The following is a 20,955-nucleotide window of genomic DNA, read 5'->3' on the forward strand; positions in this document are numbered from 1 at the left end:
TATTTCGAGATTTTTTATCCATGATGTCTAACTCAATCAGCTCCGGCCACAATCTGATTTGTTGAGATGGGCATCTGCTCTTTTCTCTCTCCTCTATCGTTATCCTCCCTTTCTTTTCATTTCTTTAATGCAGCTCGTCATTTTACACAGCGCTGACACTGGAGACTCCTTCCAGAAACGATACAGAAACATCATCTTTCTTTAAAATTACTTTACTGTTTCAACACCTTCTGATCGAAAATCTTTTCTATGCCAGTGTACACCCATCTGGACAGATCATTCTTTACAAAATTAATCGCTTTTTTTAAAGTATTAGTGTTATTTTTTATTTTAAAAAATAGTCAATAATTTCAGTAATAAAGCTGAAATTGGTGAAATTTTTAACTTTTTTCTTTTCCATATGTGAGAAAATAAACCTTTAAAAAGCTCAGGACATAAATCAGGAACGAATCTTTTTCATAAGCTTTATTCTCTCACAATTTTTAATGATAAAAGACTCTTTCCTAATATTTATTCCGAAACAAAAAAAAAAAATTACCCCTCCTAGAACTGCCACCTTATTGTGGTGGAGGGGTTTGTGTGCTTGAATGATCCTAGGAGCTATGTTGTCGGGGGCATTATGCCCCTGTCAGGGTTTCCAGAGGCAGACAGGTCCTAGGTGACAGGCCAGACTAAGAGCAGTTCACCAAAACCCCTATGGAGAAAAATCTGAGGACCGTGACGTCGCCCGGGATGACGCAGCCGGGGCCCCACCCTGGAGCCAGGCCCGGGGTTGGGGCTTGTATACGAGCACTTGGTGGCCGGGCCTTTGCCCATGGGGCCCGGCCGGGCTCAGCCCGAAGAGGTGACGTGGGCCCGACCTCCTGTGGGTTCACCACCCACAGAGGTAGCAGTAGGGGACTGGTGCAATGTGGATTGGGTGGCAGTCGAAGGCAGGGGCCTCGACGACCTGATCCCCGGACACAGCGGCTGGCTGTTGGGACATGGAATGTCACTTCGCTGGGGGGGAAAGAGCCTGAGCTTGTGCGGGAGGTTGAGAGGTACCGGCTAGAGATAGTCGGGCTCACCTCCATGCACAGCTTGGGCTCTGGAACCCAGCTCCTCGAGAGGGGCTGGACTCTCCACTTCTCTGGAGTCACCCGTGGTGAGCGGCGGCGGGCTGGTGTGGGCTTGCTTATAGCTCCCCAGCTCAACCGTCATGTGTTGGAGTTTACCCCAGTGAACGAGAGGGTCGCCTCTCTGCGCCTTCGGATTGGAGAGAGGGCTCTTGCTGTTGTTTGTGCCTACGGCCCAAATAGCAGTATAGAGTATCCGGCCTTCTTGGAGTCCCTGGGAGAGGTACTGAGGAGTGCTCAGACTGGGGACTCCATTGTGCTACTGGGGGACTTCAATGCTCACGTGGGCGATGACAGTGACACCTGGAGGGGCGTGGTTGGGAGGAACGGCCTCCCCGATCTGAACCCAAGTGGTGTTTTGTTATTGGACTTCTGTGCTAGTCACGGTTTGTCCATAACGAACACCATGTTCGAGCATAGGGGTGTCCATAAGTGCATGTGGCACCAGGACACCTTAGTTCAGAGGTCGATGATCGACTTTGTAGTCGTTTCATCTGATCTCCGGCCCTATGTCTTGGACACTCGGGTGAAGAGAGGGGCTGAGCTGTCAACTGATCACCACCTGGTGGTGAGTTGGATCCGCTGGCAGAGGAGGAAGCTGGACAGACCTGGCAGGCCCAAACGTATGGTGAGGGTCTGCTGGGAACGTCTGGCCGAGCACTCTGTTGGGGAGGTCTTTAACTCCCACCTCCGGGAGAGCTTTTCCCAGCTTCCGAGGGAGGCGGGGGACATTGAGTCTGAGTGGACCATGTTCTCTACCTCCATTGTGGACGCAGCTGTTCGGAGCTGTGGCCGCAAGGTCTCCGGTGCCTGTCGTGGCGGCAATCCCCGAGCCCGGTGGTGGACACCAGAAGTAAGGGATGCCGTCAAGCTGAAGAAGGAGTCCTGTCGGGCCATGTTAACCTCCAGGACTCCCGAGGCAGCTGACGGGTATCGGCAGGCCAGGCGTGCTGCAGCTCGGGCAGTTGCGGAGGCAAAAACTCGGAACTGGGAGGAGTTCGGGGAGGCCATGGAGAAGGACTATCGGTCGGCCTCGAAGAAATTCTGGCAAACCGTCCGGCGCCTCAGGAAGGGGAAGCAGTACTCTGCCAACACTGTTTACAGTGTGGGTGGGGAGCTGTTGACCTCGACTGGGGACATTGTCGGGCGGTGGAAGGAATACTTTGAGGATCTCCTCAATCCTACCGTCATGTCTTCCACTGAGGAGACTGAGGCTGATGACTCAGAGGTGGACTCGTCCATTACCCAAGCCGAAGTCACTGAGGTGGTTTGCAAGCTCCTCGGTGGCAAGGCACCGGGGGTGGATGAGATCCGCCCTGAGTATCTCAAGTCTCTGGATGTTGTGGGGCTGTCTTGGTTGACACACCTCTGCAACATCGCGTGGCGGTCAGGGACAGTGCCTCTGGAGTGGCTGACTGGGGTGGTGGTCCCTCTTTTTAAGAAAGGGGACCGGAGAGTGTGCTCCAATTGTAGGGGAATCACACTTCTCAGCCTCCCGGGGAAGGTTTACTCCAGGGTACTGGAGAGGAGAATTCGACCGATAGTCGAACCTCGGATCCAGGAGGAACAATACGGTTTTCGTCCTGGTCGCGGAACACTGGACCAGCTCTATACCCTTCATAGGGTGCTCGAGGGTTCATGGGAGTTTGCCCAACCAGTCCACATGTGCTTTGTGGATCTGGAGAAGGCATTCGACCGTGTCCCCCGTAGTATTCTGTGGGGGGTGCTTCGGGAGTATGGGGTTCGGGGCTCTTTGCTAAGGGCTGTCCGGTCCCTGTACGAACGGAGCAGGAGTCTGGTTCGCATTGCCGGCAGTAAGTCAGACCTGTTCCCAGTGCATGTTGGACTCCGGCAGGGCTGCCCTTTGTCACTGGTTCTGTTCATAATTTTTATGGACAGAATTTCTAGGCGCAGCCAGGGGCCAGAAGGAATCCTGTTTGGGAACCACAGGATTTCATCTCTGCTTTTTGCGGATGATGTTGTCCTGTTGGCTTCTTCAAACCAGGACCTTCAGCATGCACTGGGGCAGTTTGCAGTCGAGTGTGAAGTGGCTGGGATGAGAATCAGCACCTCCAAGTCCGAGGCCATGGTTCTCGACTGGAAAAGGGTGGCTTGCCCTCTCCACGTTGGTGGAGAAGTTCTGCCTCAAGTGGAGGAGTTTAAGTATCTCGGGATCTTGTTCACGAGTGAGGGAAGGATGGAGCGTGAGATCGACAGGCGGATCGGTGCAGCCTCCGCAGTGATGCAGTCGCTTTACCGGTCCGTCGTGGTGAAGAAGGAGCTGAGCCAAAAGGCGAAGCTCTCAATTTACCGGTCGATCTACGTTCCGACTCTCACCTATGGTCATGAGCTTTGGGTAATGACCGAAAGGACAAGATCGCGGATACAAGCGGCCGAAATGAGTTTCCTTCGCAGGGTGGCTGGGCGCTCCCTTAGAGAGAGGGTGAGAAGCACAGTCACTCGGGAGGAGCTCGGAGTAGAGTCACTGCTCCTCCACATCGAGAGGAATCAGCTGAGGTGGCTCGGGCATCTTTTTCGGATGCCTCCTGGACGCCTCCCTTGGGAGGTGTTCCAGGCATGTCCCCCTGGGGGGAGGCCCCGGGGAAGACCCAGGACACGCTGGAGGGACTATGTCTCTCAGGTGGCCTGGGAACGCCTCGGTGTTCTTCCCGAGGAGCTGGCCGAGGTGTCTGGGGAAAGGGAAGTTTGGGCTTCCCTGCTTAGACTGCTGCCTCCGCGACCCGGTCCCGGATAAAGCGGAAGAAGACGAGACGAGACGAGACAAAAAAATTAATCAGAAAATTGCTTGTTATTATATAAATTAGTAAATTTTCATAGCATTTATTCGAACTCAAACATATAAAAATGTAAAAATCTTTTTATAACATTTATTCTAACTTAGGGGTTTTTTTTTAATCATAATCTTTATTCGACTGCAATTTTTAAAATAATTTAAAATATGCTTTTTTCATGACATTTATTTTTCTAGTGTGTTTATTCTCAGGCTAAAAAGGATTTAAAATGCTCTTTTTCATTACATTTATTCTTATAAAAAATTTAGTTAAACAACATTCAATTTGCTAAAAAAAAGTAAAAATAATGATTAAAATTTTTCATTTTTATAAAATTGATTTTACTTTAAAAAGACAAAAAACCCACACAGTTGTGTATGTGAGTGAGAGCCAGATGTTGATATTTAATTTCACATTATTCCCAAAGTGAGGCAGAATTTCTGATCATACTTTAAAAATGGTGCAGAAATAAAACTCCTGACTCTGAACCAGTTTAAGTTAAAAATGGTTTTATTCATTATGTTAAACACCAGCACACTGTCTCTGTAGTAAATAATGATGTAAAAGCGTGACTGTTTGTTCCTCATTTCTGTAACTAAAGTGTCCTAAACATAAACTCATGTTAGTCTGTGTGTTTTCTTCTTCTATATGAATTAAGATGTCAGATAATTCGTACACTGTGTGATTAAAAAAAACAACAGAAAGCTAGCGTTGCAGCGCACATCCCCTCATAGCTCTACCTTCAGCTCAGCTTTTTAAAAAATTACTGTTATTGTATTACACGTTAGCAACTCTTGTAACACAGAGCTAACAAAACCCATGAATGCTAACTAACGCTAGCTAGCTAGCACATTATAAAGGCGGCTGTGTTGCTTTAGCTGGTGAAACGTGAAACCTACAAACAAAAAGCACAATGCTAGCTACAATATTTTATCTATTTAATGTTGTAAGCGATCTAGCTAGTCAGTGTACATTAGGATAACATCTTTTTTTTGCTAATACAGTAACTAAAATGCAATGCTACTTATAGAATTTCCAGACAAACCAAAACATGGAACTTGATGCTAATGAATAATTTGTCCAGTCCTGACGTTGAGTATCGCGTGTCACTGATTCACCTGCCTTCTACACATTCATACAGGTTGGTGATGATGAATTCTTGTCATGTGACTGGGAATTCCTCTTCCTGTGCAGTGTGGCATGTTGTAGCACACAGTGACGATAAACTCATTAGCGTGTTGTGAAAACTGTGAGCGTCAGGGTTGAACTATGTTAATGCGTGTTCGCATGAAGCAGGATTTCATCAGAGGGTCCGGTTTCCTTCATCCAGCTCGGCTTTGTATCTGAAAAACAGGAAATTGAATTAAACTGTGAGGGAAACGTGTGATTTAAACATGCTGGTGATGAACAGTGTAATGATCTGAAGACGGGTTTAAATCCTCACATTAATTCAGAGCAGCGTGATTCTCTTTAAAGGGTCTGATGTGATGTACTGTGGCTGAGTTCTGTACAAAACGTGGGTTAGTGCCAAGTAAAAAGGCCACACCTACTCTGCTGAAACAGACAAGCCCCAAGGCCATATCTCCTTTACTGGAAGCAAATAGTACAGAGGCCACACCTCCTCCATTCAGAGTGACGGGTACAGAGGCCACGCCGCTTTCATTCAGACTGACAGGTACAGAGGTCATGCCTCCTTCATTCAGACTGACAGGTACAGAGGCCACACCTTCTTCATTCAGATTGATAGGTACAGAGGCCACACCTCCTTTGTTCGGACTGACAGGTACAGAGGCCATGCCTCCTTCATTCAGACTGATGGGAACAGAGGCCATGCCTCCTTTGTTCAGACTGACAGGTACAGAAGCCACACCTCCTTCATTCAGACTGACAGGTACAGAGGCCACGCCTCCTTCGTTCGGAATGACAGGTACAGAGGTCATGCCTCCTTCATTCAGACTGATGGGTACAGGGGCCACACCTCCTTCGTTTGGACTGACAGGTACAGAAGCTACACCTCCTTCGTTCAGACTGACAGGTACAGAGGCCATGCCTCCTTCATTCGGACTGATGGGTACAGGGGCCACACCTCCTTCGTTTGGACTGACAGGTACAGAAGCTACACCTCCTTCGTTCAGACTGACAGGTACAGAGGCCATGCCTCCTTCGTTCGGACTGATGGGTACAGAGGCCACACCTCCTTCATTCAGAGTGACGAGTACAGAGGCTACGCCTCTTTCATTCAGACTGACGGGTACAGGGGCTACACCTCCTTCATTCAGACTGACGGGTACAGAGGCCACGCCTCTTTCATTCAGAGTGACGGGTACAGAGGCCACGCCTCTTTCATTCAGACTGACGGGTACAGGGGCTACACCTCCTTCATTCAGACTGACGGGTACAGAGGCCACGCCTCTTTCATTCAGACTGATGGGTACAGAGGCCACACCTCCTCCATTCAGACTGACGGGTAGAGGGGCTACACCTCCTTCATTCAGACTGACGGGTACAGAGGCCACACCTCCTTCATTCAGACTGACAGGTACAGAGGCCATGCCTCCTTCATTCGGACTGACAGGTACAGAGGCCACACCTCCGTCATTCAGATTGATGGGTACAGAGGCCACACCTCCTTTGTTCGGACTGACAGGTACAGAGGCCATGCCTCCTTCATTCAGACTAACGGGAACAGAGGCCACACCTCCTTTGTTCAGACTGACAGGTACAGAGGCCACACCTCCTTCATTCAGACTGACAGGTACAGAGGCCACGCCTCCTTCGTTCGGAATGACAGGTACAGAGGCCACACCTCCTTCATTCGGACTGATGGGTACAGGGGCCACACCTCCTTCGTTTGGACTGACAGGTACAGAAGCTACACCTCCTTCATTCAGACTGACAGGTACAGAGGCCACGCCTCCTTCGTTCGGAATGACAGGTACAGAGGTCATGCCTCCTTCATTCGGACTGATGGGTACAGGGGCCACACCTCCTTCGTTTGGACTGACAGGTACAGAAGCTACACCTCCTTCGTTCAGACTGACAGGTACAGAGGCCATGCCTCCTTCGTTCGGACTGACGGGTACAGAGGCCACACCTCCTTCATTCAGAGTGACGAGTACAGAGGCTACACCTCTTTCATTCAGACTGACGGGTACAGGGGCTACACCTCCTTCATTCAGACTGACGGGTACAGAGGCCACGCCTCTTTCATTCAGAGTGACGGGTACAGAGGCCACGCCTCTTTCATTCAGACTGACGAGTACAGGGGCTACACCTCCTTCATTCAGACTGACGGGTACAGAGGCCACGCCTCTTTCATTCAGACTGACAGGTACAGAGGCCATGCCTCCTTCATTCGGACTGACAGGTACAGAGGCCACACCTCCTTCATTCAGATTGATGGGTACAGAGGCCACACCTCCTTTGTTCGGACTGACAGGTACAGAGGCCATGCCTCCTTCATTCAGACTGACGGGAACAGAGGCCACACCTCCTTCGTTCAGACTGACAGGTACAGAGGCCACACCTCCTTCATTCAGACTGACAGGTACAGAGGCCACGCCTCCTTCGTTCAGAATGACAGGTACAGAGGCCACACCTCCTTCATTCGGACTGATGGGTACAGGGGCCACACCTCCTTCGTTTGGACTGACAGGTACAGAAGCTACACCTCCTTCATTCAGACTGACAGGTACAGAGGCCATGCCTCCTTCGTTTGGACTGACGGGTACAGAGGCCACGCCTCCTTCATTCGGACTGATGGGTACAGGGGCCACACCTCCTTCATTTGGACTGACAGGTACAGAAGCTACACCTCCTTCGTTCAGACTGACAGGTACAGAGGCCATGCCTCCTTCGTTCGGACTGACGGGTACAGAGGCCACGCCTCCTTTGTTCGGACTGACAGGTACAAAGGCCATGCCTCCGTCGTTTGGACTGACAAGTACAGAGGCCACACCTCTTTCACTGGAACTATCAGCCATGCCTTCTTCACTGCGACTGACAAACACCAAGGTCACATCTCCTTCATGCATTCTGACACAGAGGCCACACCTCCCCTAGTGGAAGTGAAAGGCCCAGAGGCCACACCTGCTATAGTGAGAATGACAGGTACACAGAACACGCCTCCCTTACTGAAAGTGCAAGCACAGATGCCATGCGTCATTCATGACAACGGACAAGCACAAAGGCCACGCCTCCATCACTGAAGCAGTAATGGCCACGCCTCCTTCACTGAAGTAGGTAGAGGCCACGCCTCCTTCATTGTGACTGACAGGCCACACTTTAGCGTGTCATCATGATGAGTGAGTGTGCGTGCCAGCAGTAGCAGGTTACTGGCTTGTGAAGAATGGAAGAAAAGACAAACACTCGGCATTGTGGAATACCACAGTGACCTCAAAGTCATGTTGCCTTGGTAACCGTGACCTCATTGAGGTGAGCAAGAAGTATTGTTCAAGTGCTGAAAATACTATCACTTCACACAGTCAGCTCAGTTATCAGAAGTATTGGCACCTTTCACAAGCATGCTCTACAATTATGCTGCAAATTAATCGTTACCGGATAACAATCAAACTTTTTCCCCTGTAATGATTGGAGGATGTGAATGTTTAAGGGTTATAATAATAGATTCTTAAACAAATGTGATAATTAGTAAGAAGTGGGATGAAAAGATGAGTGAAAATAGCAAACAATGCACATTAATATTCATGAAATATACATGGTTTCCAAGGGTGCCAATAATTAGGCACAATAGTTGAGCATAATGACACAGCTGCTTAGTATTGTATACTACTACTACTATTACTACTACTACTACTACTAATAATAATAATAATAATAATAGACTACAGTACTATAGCGATAGTATTTAACACTTCACCACACTTCATTATTTCCAGCTCATCTCAATGAGGTCACGGTTACCACGGCAACTCCGTGAGGTTACTGTGACATTTCACTGTGCTGAGATACCTTTCACTTTCATCGTGGATTCCTGAGTAAAGTCACAGCTCAACACCGAGTCCAGGAAGTCGGGGTGAAAGAACAACAACAGCGGCCCTAAAGTAGAACCCTGAGGGATGCCATGTTCAACTGTGAGAACCTCATTAAATCATTACATTACTACAAATCATTACATGGCATTTAGCAGATGCTCTTATCCAGAGCAATGCACAATGAGTGCAAAAGTCAGGTAGATGAAGTGCTGAACTTCTTGGCAAGAAAGTTCTAGTGCCAACTGAACAAGTGACAGCGATACTGAGTGGAATATTCTGTTGAAATACCAAAACTCAAACAGCCAAGGGAACAAACCAGCCATACAAAGTCCAACTAAATAAAGAACTCAAAAAAGCTAACCCCAGGCAAGACCGTACACAGCCTGGGTTGGTCTAGACCGAAATACAGTTACTCAGTGGGCAGGGAGGAAGGGTAGAGGTGCAGCCTGAAGAGGTGGGGCTTCAGTCTGCGCTTGAAGGTGGTCAGGGAGTTGGCAGTTCTGACCTCAATGGGAAGGTCATTCCACCAACAGGGACCCAGGATAGACATCAGTCTTGAGCGGGCTGGGCAGGAGCAGAGAGGAGGAGGGGCCAGGCAACAGCAGCAGCAGAGCGTAGGGATCTGGCTGGCATGTAGGGGCAGATCAGACTCTGGAGGTATGCTGGACCTTACCCCTTGAGAGCCTGGTAAGCTCACACCAATGTCTTAAATTTGATGTGAGCTGCGATAGGTAGCCAGTGCAGGTTGACAAGCAGAGGGGTGACATGGGAAGAACGAGGGAGGTTGTAGACCAGGTGAGCAGCATCACTCAAACTGGAAAACATGAAGAACCGCCCTTTGGAGCTCTAGAACCCTTTTTAATTCCAAACCCACTTTATTTTGGTGTTTTGTCTTTAAAGCCATGCTTCATCTTCAGTGCTTTACATTTCTACTCATTCCTCAGTGTTGGAATTTTTGTCAATTTTTTCCTTACTTGTCGTTCATCATTCTCTTTCTCTTTCTTTTTCACCATTTTTGTGTTTTCTTTTTTTCTACTTCTTTCCCTTTCCTTTCTTATCCTTTTTGTCGTGTTTATTTTGATTATCACAGCTTTTGTTTGGTCCTGCTGAGAGGTCAAATGAAAGGTTTTGTAAGTTTTTTGGCAGATATTTACACCAAGAATTCCAGCCATTCAACAAAAATTCGAGAAGGCAGCGAAGACAATGTTGGAATCTTCTGAGCGATCAGCTCGGTTTGCAATTAAAAGTCAAAAGTCCCATGTGGGAATAAATCAGCTCCTTCATGAAAACTAACAGTGAAAGTTAAAAGTATAATTGGTCAAACTTGTGCTATTTGCTTTAATTTTTTAACTTAATTTTTTTTATTTGAGAGTCTTTACGCTACACTTGTGAAACAAAATGTGCTCATTAGTACTAAAGAATGCTTCTAAGACAATTCATGAACAAGTGCTTCCTTACTATTTTGAAAATAGATCGAGTTCACGGGTGGCACGGTGGTGTAGTGGTTAGCGCTGTCGCCTCACAGCAAGAAGGTCCTGGGTTCGAGCCCCGGGGCCGGCGAGGGCCTTTCTGTGCGGAGTTTGCATGTTCTCCCCGTGTCCGCGTGGGTTTCCTCCGGGTGCTCCGGTTTCCCCCACAGTCCAAAGACATGCAGGTTAGGTTAACTGGTGACTCTAAATTGAGCGTAGGTGTGAATGTGAGTGTGAATGGTTGTCTGTGTCTATGTGTCAGCCCTGTGATGAACTGGCGACTTGTCCAGGGTGAACCCCGCCTTTCGCCCGTAGTCAGCTGGGATAGGCTCCAGCTCGCCTGCGACCCTGTAGAACAGGATAAAGCGGCTACAGATAATGAGATGAGATGAGATCAAGTTCACAGCACTGTATTTGGAACAAAACAGGGAACAAAATTGGTAACCAAAATAGTCCACGCCCTGACGCTGCTCACAGCTCGGTGATGCGTGTAAGAGATGAGGCGAGTATCACTGATAACGTGTATATATGCGATATTTACTGTATGGACATGGGATCAGAAAACTATTTTATTTATAAGCAGGAGCCACATGGACCCATAGGGGACCGATTTTTCTGCTTCTCTCACTTCCCTCTTTCTCTTTTCTTTCTTCACTGTTTTTCTTTGCCTCTTTTTCTGTTTGTTGCCGCTTCTTTCTTTCTTTCTGTTTTTATTTCTCCTGTCTCTCCTTCTGTCATTTGGAATGCGTCCTCTTTCAGATCCTCCTCCTGTATGTATGCCTGGAGGTGTTTCTCTAACAGGAAGTGATTCTCTCTCTCTCTCTCTCTCTCTCTCTCTCGCTCCTCCACTTGTCCTGGTTTCAGAATGATGATGAATTGGATCAGGAGCAGGAGGACTTCAGGGAGAACTAAAATAAGAAAGTTCCTCACACAGTGCTGTGTTTAGTTCGAGATCAGTGAGAACTGCTTTATTCCTGAACTCCACCGTGTCCTCGTTCCACTACAATAAACACTGCAACACCACACCGCGTGACCTCTGACCTCAGTTCACGCACCACATGACCTCTCTGTCAGGCTACTGTTATCACCCAGAAGTTGATTATTTTCCTTGAACAGCACGTCCCCATGTGTTTTACTCCTCTTCCCCCACAGCAACGCAAAGAGTACAATTCTTATTTACTTTTTATCCATTTATAGTTACATTGAATGTTTGGTGAAACAAGTTAGTTTCTCTCTCTCTCTCTCTCTCTCTCTCTCTCTCTCTCTGTTTTTTCTCTTTTCTTACATAATTTCCTTTGTTATATCATCATTTCATGCGTATTTTGTTCACGTCTTTCATTCTGCATCTTTCTTACTTTCTCACAGTTTTTCTGTTTTTCTATTCTTACTTCATTTCCTTCCTTCATATTTTTTTTGCTTCTCACACTGTCTTTCTCTTTGCTTTCTTCTTCTTTTATATATTTTTTCCTGCTTGCCTCATTTCTCTTAAATTCTCTGATCCTTTTCTTTCTTTCGAGTTTGTTGACGGTGTTCGAGTTTGTTGACGGTGTAGTGGCTGCTGCTTTATGTCCCGGGGCTCCCTCATGCCTGTGTTACCTTCTGGCTCTCCCCTTTTAGTTATGCTGTCATAGTTAGTTGCCGGAGTCCCTGCTTGTACTCGGTGCAATATGTATACTGTTCCTACTTATTCAGGTGACATTGGGCATACCTAACCACCTGTGTTTTCTTTCCCTCCCCCCCACCCCAAATCTGTCCCTCTGAGTTACATGGAGTCAACAGGAAATCTTTTGGTGGAGACGGTGGGGACCTCGACTGGCTATCGTAGCCTGCAGGGAATCGGCCGTCAGACATTCTGTCGCATGCCCCAGACCCGGTGAAATGTAACTGAATTGTCTTGGCCAGGCCTAAGGGTCCCATCTGCATCTCATCATTGCTGAGGAGTGTGCTCCCATCACCCAATCAAGCATCCAGCCAGAGCAGGTCATGATATATTTTACCATATTAACATGCCATTGTTGTGTGTTATGCCTGATGTAAAGACTCTCGTCTCTGCGAGCCTACCACACAGATTTAATACTTGTCATTTTTAGGGCATACCTAACAACATGTTTTCTTTCTCTCTCTCTCTCCCCCCAATCTGTCCCTCTGAGTTACATGTTGATCCTGGGATTGGGATGCTGGCCTCTTCTGCCCCTCGGACCTGCCTGATCCATCCTGGTGCCCTGTGTCTGGTCGGAGTTTTATCGCACCGCTCCTGTGAAGGACGGCCCCATGAGGACAGTTGAGGGTTATACCTGTTAAAACTGTTAATATTATAGTCAGGCTGTCTGTTGTTGCCCAAATGAGGATGGGTTCCCTTTTGAGTCTGGTTCCTCTCGAGGTTTCTTCCTCATGTCGTCTGAGGGAGTTTTTCCTCGCCACCATCGCCGCAGGCTTCATCATTGGGGATAGATTAGGGATAAAATTAGCTCATGTTTTAAGTCGTTCAAATTCTGTAAAGCTGCTTTGCGACAATGTTTATTGTTAAAAGCGCTGTACAAATAAACTTGATTTGATTTGATTTCTTTCATTGCCTCTTAATATATATTTTGAGTTTTTTCTTTCTCTTCTTCCTCACTCTCAGACTCTCTCTGTCTTCCTCTTTAACTTTTTTCTTATTTCCAGTTTTCATTTGTTCTTTCCTTCCCTTCATCCCTTTCAGCTTTGTGTTTAAATATGAATCCATTTATTTTGCAGTAATGCACTTCCGTGTCTCACTGCCAAAACACACACACAAATAAACAAATAAATAAATGAGTGTGTGTGTAAAGATGAGATGAACGTGGCTGTGGTGGTGAAGTTCGTTACCCTCAGCGTGACACTGATGGACTGCTGCAGCGGCGCTTTACTGAAACGCTGCTCTGACCACGCGGTCACTCAGAGGCTGCGTGGGCCGAAAATTATCTCCCAACATCCCATCATTCCCTTCAGGAAGCTCCGCCCCTTTCACATGAGACCGGAGTCTCCGGAATTCCTCGATCTGTGGAGACGGGGATTTACTCCAAACACACACTGAGAAACACGTTAGCACCGCGCCTTCTTTCCTTTATTCTATCTCCAGTTTTCATCGTTTATCTCTTCTTTCTTTTTATTTGTAAAGCTTTCTTATTAATTATTTTCCACTTTCTCTTTCTTTATTCTTTATTTATTTATTTATTCATTCATGATTTCCAATTTTTGTCTTTTTCTTCTTTGTTTTTTTTTCTTTTCAGTTACTGTGTTTATATTTCTCTCTCCTTCCTTCCTTTCTTATTTTTTCAGCTTGCTAAATTCTCTTTTTCATCCCTCTTTATTTTCCCCTTTTTCTTCTTTTTCTCATCCTTTTCTCTTCTTGCTATATTCTCTTTTCCTCTTATTCTCACTCTCTTTTTTGTTTCCTTTTTTCACAATTTTGATGCATTTCTCTTCTTTCTTTTATCGCTCATTATTTTACTGATTTTTTTAATTTCTGTTCTTTCTTTCTCTTCTTCCTTCCTTTCATATATTTTACTGCTTTGTGCTCTTTCTTTTTTCTCTCATCACTCTTTACTGCTCTCTTTTACTCTTTCCTTCCGTTTTTCTGTTTGCCACGTTCTCCATTTCATTCTCTGATTTTCTTTCTTTTTTACCTTTTCTGTACCTCCAGCTTTTTTTAAATCTCTGAGGATCTCAGTTTTAGTGTGTGACGGAATGAAACGCGAGCGGTCTGGATTGTGGCACTAAACTGGAGGTTGTAAACTTCCACTGCAGGTTAGCAACATTAGCCTCATCACTTGAGGAAGAAAAATAAAGAGGTGGACTTTAGAGAGATTACTGTACGCCTGAGAAAGGACAGAGTTTGTGGATGTTTTGGCCGAGCGTTTCTGAAAGCCGTGAGGAGTGAGGTACGTTTACCTCCGAACAGCGAGGTGTGATCCGAGGGACAGATTTAATGTGATCGTGTCGTATGTTGGCGGATTGAAAGCTAAAGCTTGTGTCTCTACAGGACGACTCTTTAAAGGAAGAAGTGCTGCTGTGTTACTGCTCATGCTGCGAGCCGCCATTTTGATTTGACATCACTTCCTGAACTCAGAGCTGAGGAGAACATCCCATCAAACACCCTGGAGAACATCTCATGTTCCCAACGAGGAATCCTGAGTCGTTTTTGTTTCTTTACTCATCAGAGGTCAGGAATTTCGAGTTCTGAATTTCGAGCTCTAGTCGAGTGTAGCGTTACGTCCAGAGGTGGACAGTAACGAAGTACATTTACTTGAGTTCTGTACTTAAGTACACTTTTTGAGTATCTGTACTTTACTTGAGTATTATTTTTGGAAACTTATGACTTTAACTTCACTCCATTTGAAAGACAAATATCGTACTTTTCACTCCACTACATTTCTATCGAGCTCCTCGTTACTTGTTACTATGAAGTGGCTTTGAAAGTGGATGATTTTTTATTTTATTTTCGAAACCGTGATTGTTTTTTTCAAAAGTGACACTGGGAGCCGATCAGTAATCACTAGGGTCACGTCACACCCATAGACTGGGTAAAATCAAGTTCAGCGATTTCTCCGCAGCGTTATTTAACACGATCGGTTGATGGCAGAATGGAAGGAGGCGGTTCTCCTAGGGAACGCACGCACTCATGGCTTTACCTAGAACCCATGTTTCAGTTTTCTGAAAGGATTAAAGATTTTTTTTGTTTGTTTTAAATGTTCGCTTTGTTTGCCAAAAACGAACCACATCACAGCCTACAAAAACTCGCTGTCCAACCTGCGGAAGCATATTGAGGGATATAAACGTTTTATTCCAAGAGAAAGCTTGCAGTGAAGTTGTCTGGGCTTTTAGAGCTAGCGATAACATTGCAATAGCTGTGCAGTCTGGTTAGTCAAATGACTTTCTATGGATTTTCCCGCCAAGTTGCCATCGCCTTGTCCACGGCTAACGTTAACACATAGCTAGCTAACTTGGACACTGTTAGTTAGCATGTAAAAACAGAGTTACATTTGACCAGCGGGATCTGTACTTTGACTTAAGTAATGCAGTTGGGTACTCTGTCCACCTCTGGTTACGTCTCAACAAGTTTATGTTACGACTCAACACATGCTGCGTTCCGATAAAACTCAGAACTCAGAATTATCCCAAATCTGACTGGGAAGAAACACATAAAATTCATTAAAGTTATGAAGGTGTCCTCAACCCTGAGTTCAACAAATGATGTCATGTCAACATGGCCGCTCACAGCGCCAGCAGGAAATAAACCACCACTTCTCTTTACACTCTTTAAACGAGTTTATAGTAATATACTGTAGCTCAATCCACACAGGCGGCCGAGTGTTAAATCCGTACACTGACCCTACAGACTGGGCGCGCAATGATCACCGATCACTCGTTAGCTGGGAAGCTCGTTTCACCGAGGTGTTTACACTTTTGAAGCTCAAACATGACGTAATTTTTCACACTTAAGTTGAAGTTGAAGTTGAACGCAGGTCCCTCAGACTTGTTCGTAAACAATATGGCTGCCACTAGGGGGCAGAATCAGAATTTTTTTTTTACTAAACTTTGTATTTGACTCACGATGCTCATTAACACGCTAACACACAACTGAGGAAGTGAACATTTCATCGCAGTCAGTGGTTGTGTAATAACTGAGACAGAACTAAAGCCTCATGCTCACACTCAAACTATTTTGGGAACGTCATAGGAATCATACGAGGAATTTATTAAATAAATCGGAAATGTATCAAAAGTGAATACAGTATTAAATGTATATAATGCAATGTTTACCTGCATCTGAGAGATGGTTAGCGGGTAGCGGTAAAGGATCCAGGTGACTTTTTCGCTACATGGTGGTGTTGTTAAAGAACCTTCATACACCCAGTAATCTCTTAATAACGGATCTGAAGTGAAACAACACACACAGTCGTGTAACTTATTACGACTCGTTCTCACAGGTTCCAGTCAAGAGCTACTGTATTCACTGTGTAGCTACTGTATTCACTACAAACGATCAGATAAAGAGTCATCAGCGTCAGACACAGTGACCATCTCAGTAACTATAAAACGCCGTTTCAGATGGATTTTACACAATTTAATTTATTTTTACGTATTTAACACATCCTCCTCCTCCTCCATGTCTCTAAATGGTACTTACCACTTCCTTTACTGAAACACTACCACAATTATATAAAACTACAACCCTAATTCCAAAAAGTTGGGACACTGTGGAAAACAAACACAGAATGTGAAGATTTGCAAATCATGGAAACCCGATACTTCACTGAAAATAGTACAAAGACAACATATCAAATGCTGAAACAGAAATTTTATTATTTTTTGAAAAATATCTGCTCATTTTGAATTTGATGTCAGCAGCATGTTTCAGAAAAGTTGGGACAGGGGCGTGTTTACAACTGTGTTGCATCACCTCTACTTTTAACAACACTCTGTAAACGTTTGTGAACTGAGGAGAGAAATTGCTGTAGTTTTGAAAGAGAAATGTTGTCCCATTCTTGCCTGATATACAATTTCAATTGCTCAACAGTTCAGGGTCTCCTTTATTGTATTTTGTGCTTCTAAATGTTTTAAATGGGAGACAGGTCTGGATTGCAGCAGGCCAGTTTAGCACCCAGACTCTTTCACTACGGAGCCATGCAGTTTTAATATGTGCAGAAAGCAGTTTGGCGTTGTCTTGCTGAAAGAAGGAAGGCCTTCCCTGAAAAAGATTTTGTCTGGATGGCAGCATATTGCTCTGAAACGTGTTTATATCATTCAGCATTAATGATGCCTTCCCAGATGTACAAGCTCCCCATGTCATGTGCACTAACGCCCCCTCATACCATCACAGACGCCGCTTTTGAGCTGTGCACTGATAACAAGCCGGATGGTCCCTCTCCTCTTTAACCTGGAGGATGTGGTGTCCATGATTTCTAAAAAGAATTTCTACTTTTGATTCATCAGACCCCGGGACAGTTTTCCACTTCGCCTCAGTCCATCATAAAAGAGCTCGGGCCCAGAGAAGGGGGCGGGGTTTCTGGATATTGTTTATATCTGGTTTTAACTTGTGTTTGTTGATGCAGTAATGAAGCGTTTTCACAGATGATGGTTTTCTGAAGTGTTCCTGAGCCCATACAGTGATTTCCACTACAGACACGTGTCTGCTTTTAATGCAGCGTCTCCTGAGGGCCTGAAGATCACAGGCATCCGATGTCAGTTTTCAGCCTTGTCTCTTGCATACAGAGATTTCTCCAGATTCTCTGAATCTTTTAATGATATTATGGACCATAGATGATGTGATCCACAAATTCTTTGCAATTTTACAGTGAGAATATTTCATTATTCTTAAACTGCTGCACGGTTTGCCCACGCAGTCTTTCACAGAGCGGTGAACCCCGCCCCATCTTTACTTCTGAGAGACTCCACCTCTCTGGGAGGGCCTTTTTATACCCAATCATCTTACTGACCTGTTGCCAATTAGCCAAATTAGTTTTTTTAGCATTGCACAACTTTTTCAGTCTTTTGTTGTTGCTGACATCAAATTCAAACTGAGCAGATATTTTTCAAAAAACAATAAAATTTCTCAGTTTCAGCATTTGAATATATTGTCTTTGGACTATTTTCAATTAAATATCGGGTTTCCATGATTTGCAAATCTTCACATTTTGTTTTTATTCATGTTTTACAGTTTCCCAACTTTTTTTGGAATTGGGGTTGTACTTTTTTAAATATAAGAGCAGAGATGTATAATAATAACATCGAGATTGTGGAATTTTCAGATTTTATGTTATTTACATGTGAACAAAAATTTTACACCAGAATATTATTTAAATGTAGTTTAAAAAATAATAATAAAAAAACCCACATGCTGCAACTAACAAAACTCTCTTAAAATTAGCAAAATGAAGTTTAGAAGTTTAAGGTCTTGAAATAAAAAGAAAAAATATTAAAAACTTACCAGGTAGTAAAGTGTTAGGATTAAAACATGGAATTATTTTTGTCTTTCCCTGCAACAACAAAACACAATTATTTATTACACACATTTTTATTATTATGTACATTTTTCGCTTACTTATCAGTTACACACCAAATTAATGAACATTGTGATGTTTCATATTAAATCCATAAATTTAACAGCACTAACCGTTCTATTAGGACAAAAGTAATGGCACCCCTTAAAAATTTGACTCTCTTTTTTTTTTTAAAGGAATTTTAAGTCTTTTGTTCATTACATGTACATTAATGCCCAGTGAAATTCTTCCTCTGTATTTAACCCATCTGGGGATGTAGAGTGAGAGGGGAAAAAAGTGGGAGGAGTTAGTGTGTATCCATGGTAGCTGATTTGCTATATTACTGGAAGATTTAGCGCACACACTGCATTAACAAGGTACTCATTTTGTTGTTTTCAGCTCATATTGCCTTTTATGGAGTTGTGTGGGTGTGGCTAATTATAAATGTTCTGTGAAAGCGTTTGGTAATTTGCAGCTGATTGGCGTTTATCATCATACACACCGGAGAACGAAGAAAATCGAAATCTAGCAGGAATTTATTTTTTCGGGTTTTCAGTTACATTTGGCCACAAAAACAGTGACATGCAACTTCAGTACAGGACTGAAAAACGAGGACGAGTGAGAGGATGAGCGAGACGACGAGTGAGAGGACGAGTGCCGAAGATTTTCACAAAAAATGTGTTGTTTTCGCCATTATTTTAAAAACGAAAACAGATAAAACTAAATGAGTTTAATGAGAGGATTAAGTGTAATGTTAATTAACTACAGTAATCGTTACATCAGTGGAAGGTCCTCACAATGATAGAAGAACGTGTGTGTGTGTGTGTGTGTGTATTACTTTATACTGCAGGTCCTGTAACACCTCTGTAACAGCCTTCAGTCCCAGATGCTCCTTCCCGATCTGCACAACACAAACACACACATCAACACACTCACAGAAGTAATGTGCATGCACGCACACACACACACACACACACACGTGTTTGTGTCTGGAGCCTCCTGGTCAGACCTGGACGAAGAGTGCGATGATAAGGATGCCATTCTTCTTGCCCATGGCGTCGTCCACAGTGTTGAACAATGTGCTGTTCCAGTGGATCAGATGCAGCTACAGGACACACACACACACACACCTCTCCTTACTTTAAGAAAACTTCACCACATCAATGATCACACATTTTTCATCTCATCTCATCATCTGTAGTGGCTTTATCCTGTTCTACAGGGTCGCAGGCGAGCTGGATCCTATCCCAGCTGACTACGGGCGAAAGGCGGGGTACACCCTGGACAAGTCGCCAGGTCATCACAGGGCTGACACATAGACACAGACAACCATTCACACTCACATTCACACCTACGCTCAATTTAGAGTCACCAGTTAACCTAACCTGCATGTCTTTGGACTGTGGGGGAAACCGGAGCACCCGGAGGAAACCCACGCGGACACGGGGAGAACATGCAAACTCCACACAGAAAGGCCCTCGCCGGCCCCGGGGCTCGAACCCAGGACCTTCTTGCTGTGAGGCGACAGCGCTCAACACTACACCACCGTGCCACCCTTGCACATTTTTAATCTGTTTATTTTCAGCGTAGTCTGTGAACGAGCTGTTACCATAGAAACGATAACACATTAATACAGAATCAGTGCATGAGTATAAACCTGCGCTACTGTCCGAGCTGCTGTTCGAGAGAATTCATCAACACCTTCTGACCAATCAGAGTGCAGGGTTCTGGAGCGTTGTGGTGTACACTGCAATAAAAGACCAAATTATTTAAGTGTTTTAATGTGTAATGGTTTATTGTTTTTAGTACAACACATCCGTGTGTGTGTGTGTGTGTGCGCAAGGTAGCAGGTGTGGAGGACGTTTGTGTGTGTGTGTACTCAAGGCTTTGTATTTTAGCCCTCTGTGTTATTTAAAGAGCTCTCAGTATTGTTTGTGTGTCAGCGTATGATGTTCAGTGTCTTACGTGTGTTTAAATAAGTCGCGTCACACAGTAAAGACAAACAGTAAAAACACACACACACGAGACGGCGCTGCAAATCCAACACAAATACATCAGACATAACGTCCAAGTGTGTGTCTTTATGTTCAAACGCTGAAACAAGTCAACAGTTCGACGCTAGTCACCGTCGCTGAGAGAAATTTGCACATTAATCTGTTTGATTTATAAACAGGGCGGCACGGTGGTGTAGCGGTTAGCGCTGTCGCCTCACAGCAAGAAGGTCCGGGTTCGAGCCCCGTGGCCGGCGAGGGCCTTTCTGTGCGGAGTTTGCATGTTCTCCCCGTGTCCGCGTGGGTTTCCTCCGGGTGCTCCGGTTTCCCCCACAGTCCAAAGACATGCAGGTTAGGTTAACTGGTGACTCTAAATTGAGCGTAGGTGTGAATGTGAGTGTGAATGGTTGTCTGTGTCTATGTGTCAGCCCTGTGATGACCTGGCGACTTGTCCAGGGTGTACCCCGCCTTTCGCCCGTAGTCAGCTGGGATAGGCTCCAGCTCGCCTGCGACCCTGTAGAACAGGATAAAGCGGCTACAGATAATGAGATGAGATTTATAAACAGCTAATGAACTAGCATAATTTCAGCG

At 45.1% G+C, this 20,955-nt stretch overlaps 2 protein-coding genes across 3 annotated transcripts in view; both read right to left on the reverse strand.

The window, feature by feature from the left end:
• Positions 1-20,955, reverse strand: part of LOC132864475 (NLR family CARD domain-containing protein 3-like) — a 1,256,659-nt gene that overhangs the window by 741,514 nt on the left and 494,190 nt on the right. The gene's annotated exons all lie outside the window — the stretch shown is intronic.
• ca8 (carbonic anhydrase VIII) overlaps positions 4,400-20,955 on the reverse strand; it is a 37,464-nt gene continuing 20,908 nt past the window's right edge. Inside the window, exons 4-9 of one of the 2 annotated variants that reach the window (XM_060897913.1) lie at positions 19,383-19,478; positions 19,212-19,274; positions 18,322-18,370; positions 16,155-16,267; positions 13,218-13,389; positions 4,400-5,250 (exon numbers count right to left, since the gene is read on the reverse strand). In XM_060897913.1, coding sequence (XP_060753896.1) covers positions 13,255-13,389; positions 16,155-16,267; positions 18,322-18,370; positions 19,212-19,274; positions 19,383-19,478 — 456 coding nt within the window. In that variant the 3' untranslated portion in view covers positions 4,400-5,250; positions 13,218-13,254. The remainder of the gene's footprint in view (positions 5,251-13,217; positions 13,390-16,154; positions 16,268-18,321; positions 18,371-19,211; positions 19,275-19,382; positions 19,479-20,955) is intronic. The other variant, XM_060897914.1, reaches the window with a different exon arrangement.

Source organism: Neoarius graeffei, chromosome 17 (genome assembly GCF_027579695.1).
Source record: "Neoarius graeffei isolate fNeoGra1 chromosome 17, fNeoGra1.pri, whole genome shotgun sequence".
NCBI classification, from domain to species: Eukaryota; Metazoa; Chordata; class Actinopteri; order Siluriformes; family Ariidae; genus Neoarius; species Neoarius graeffei.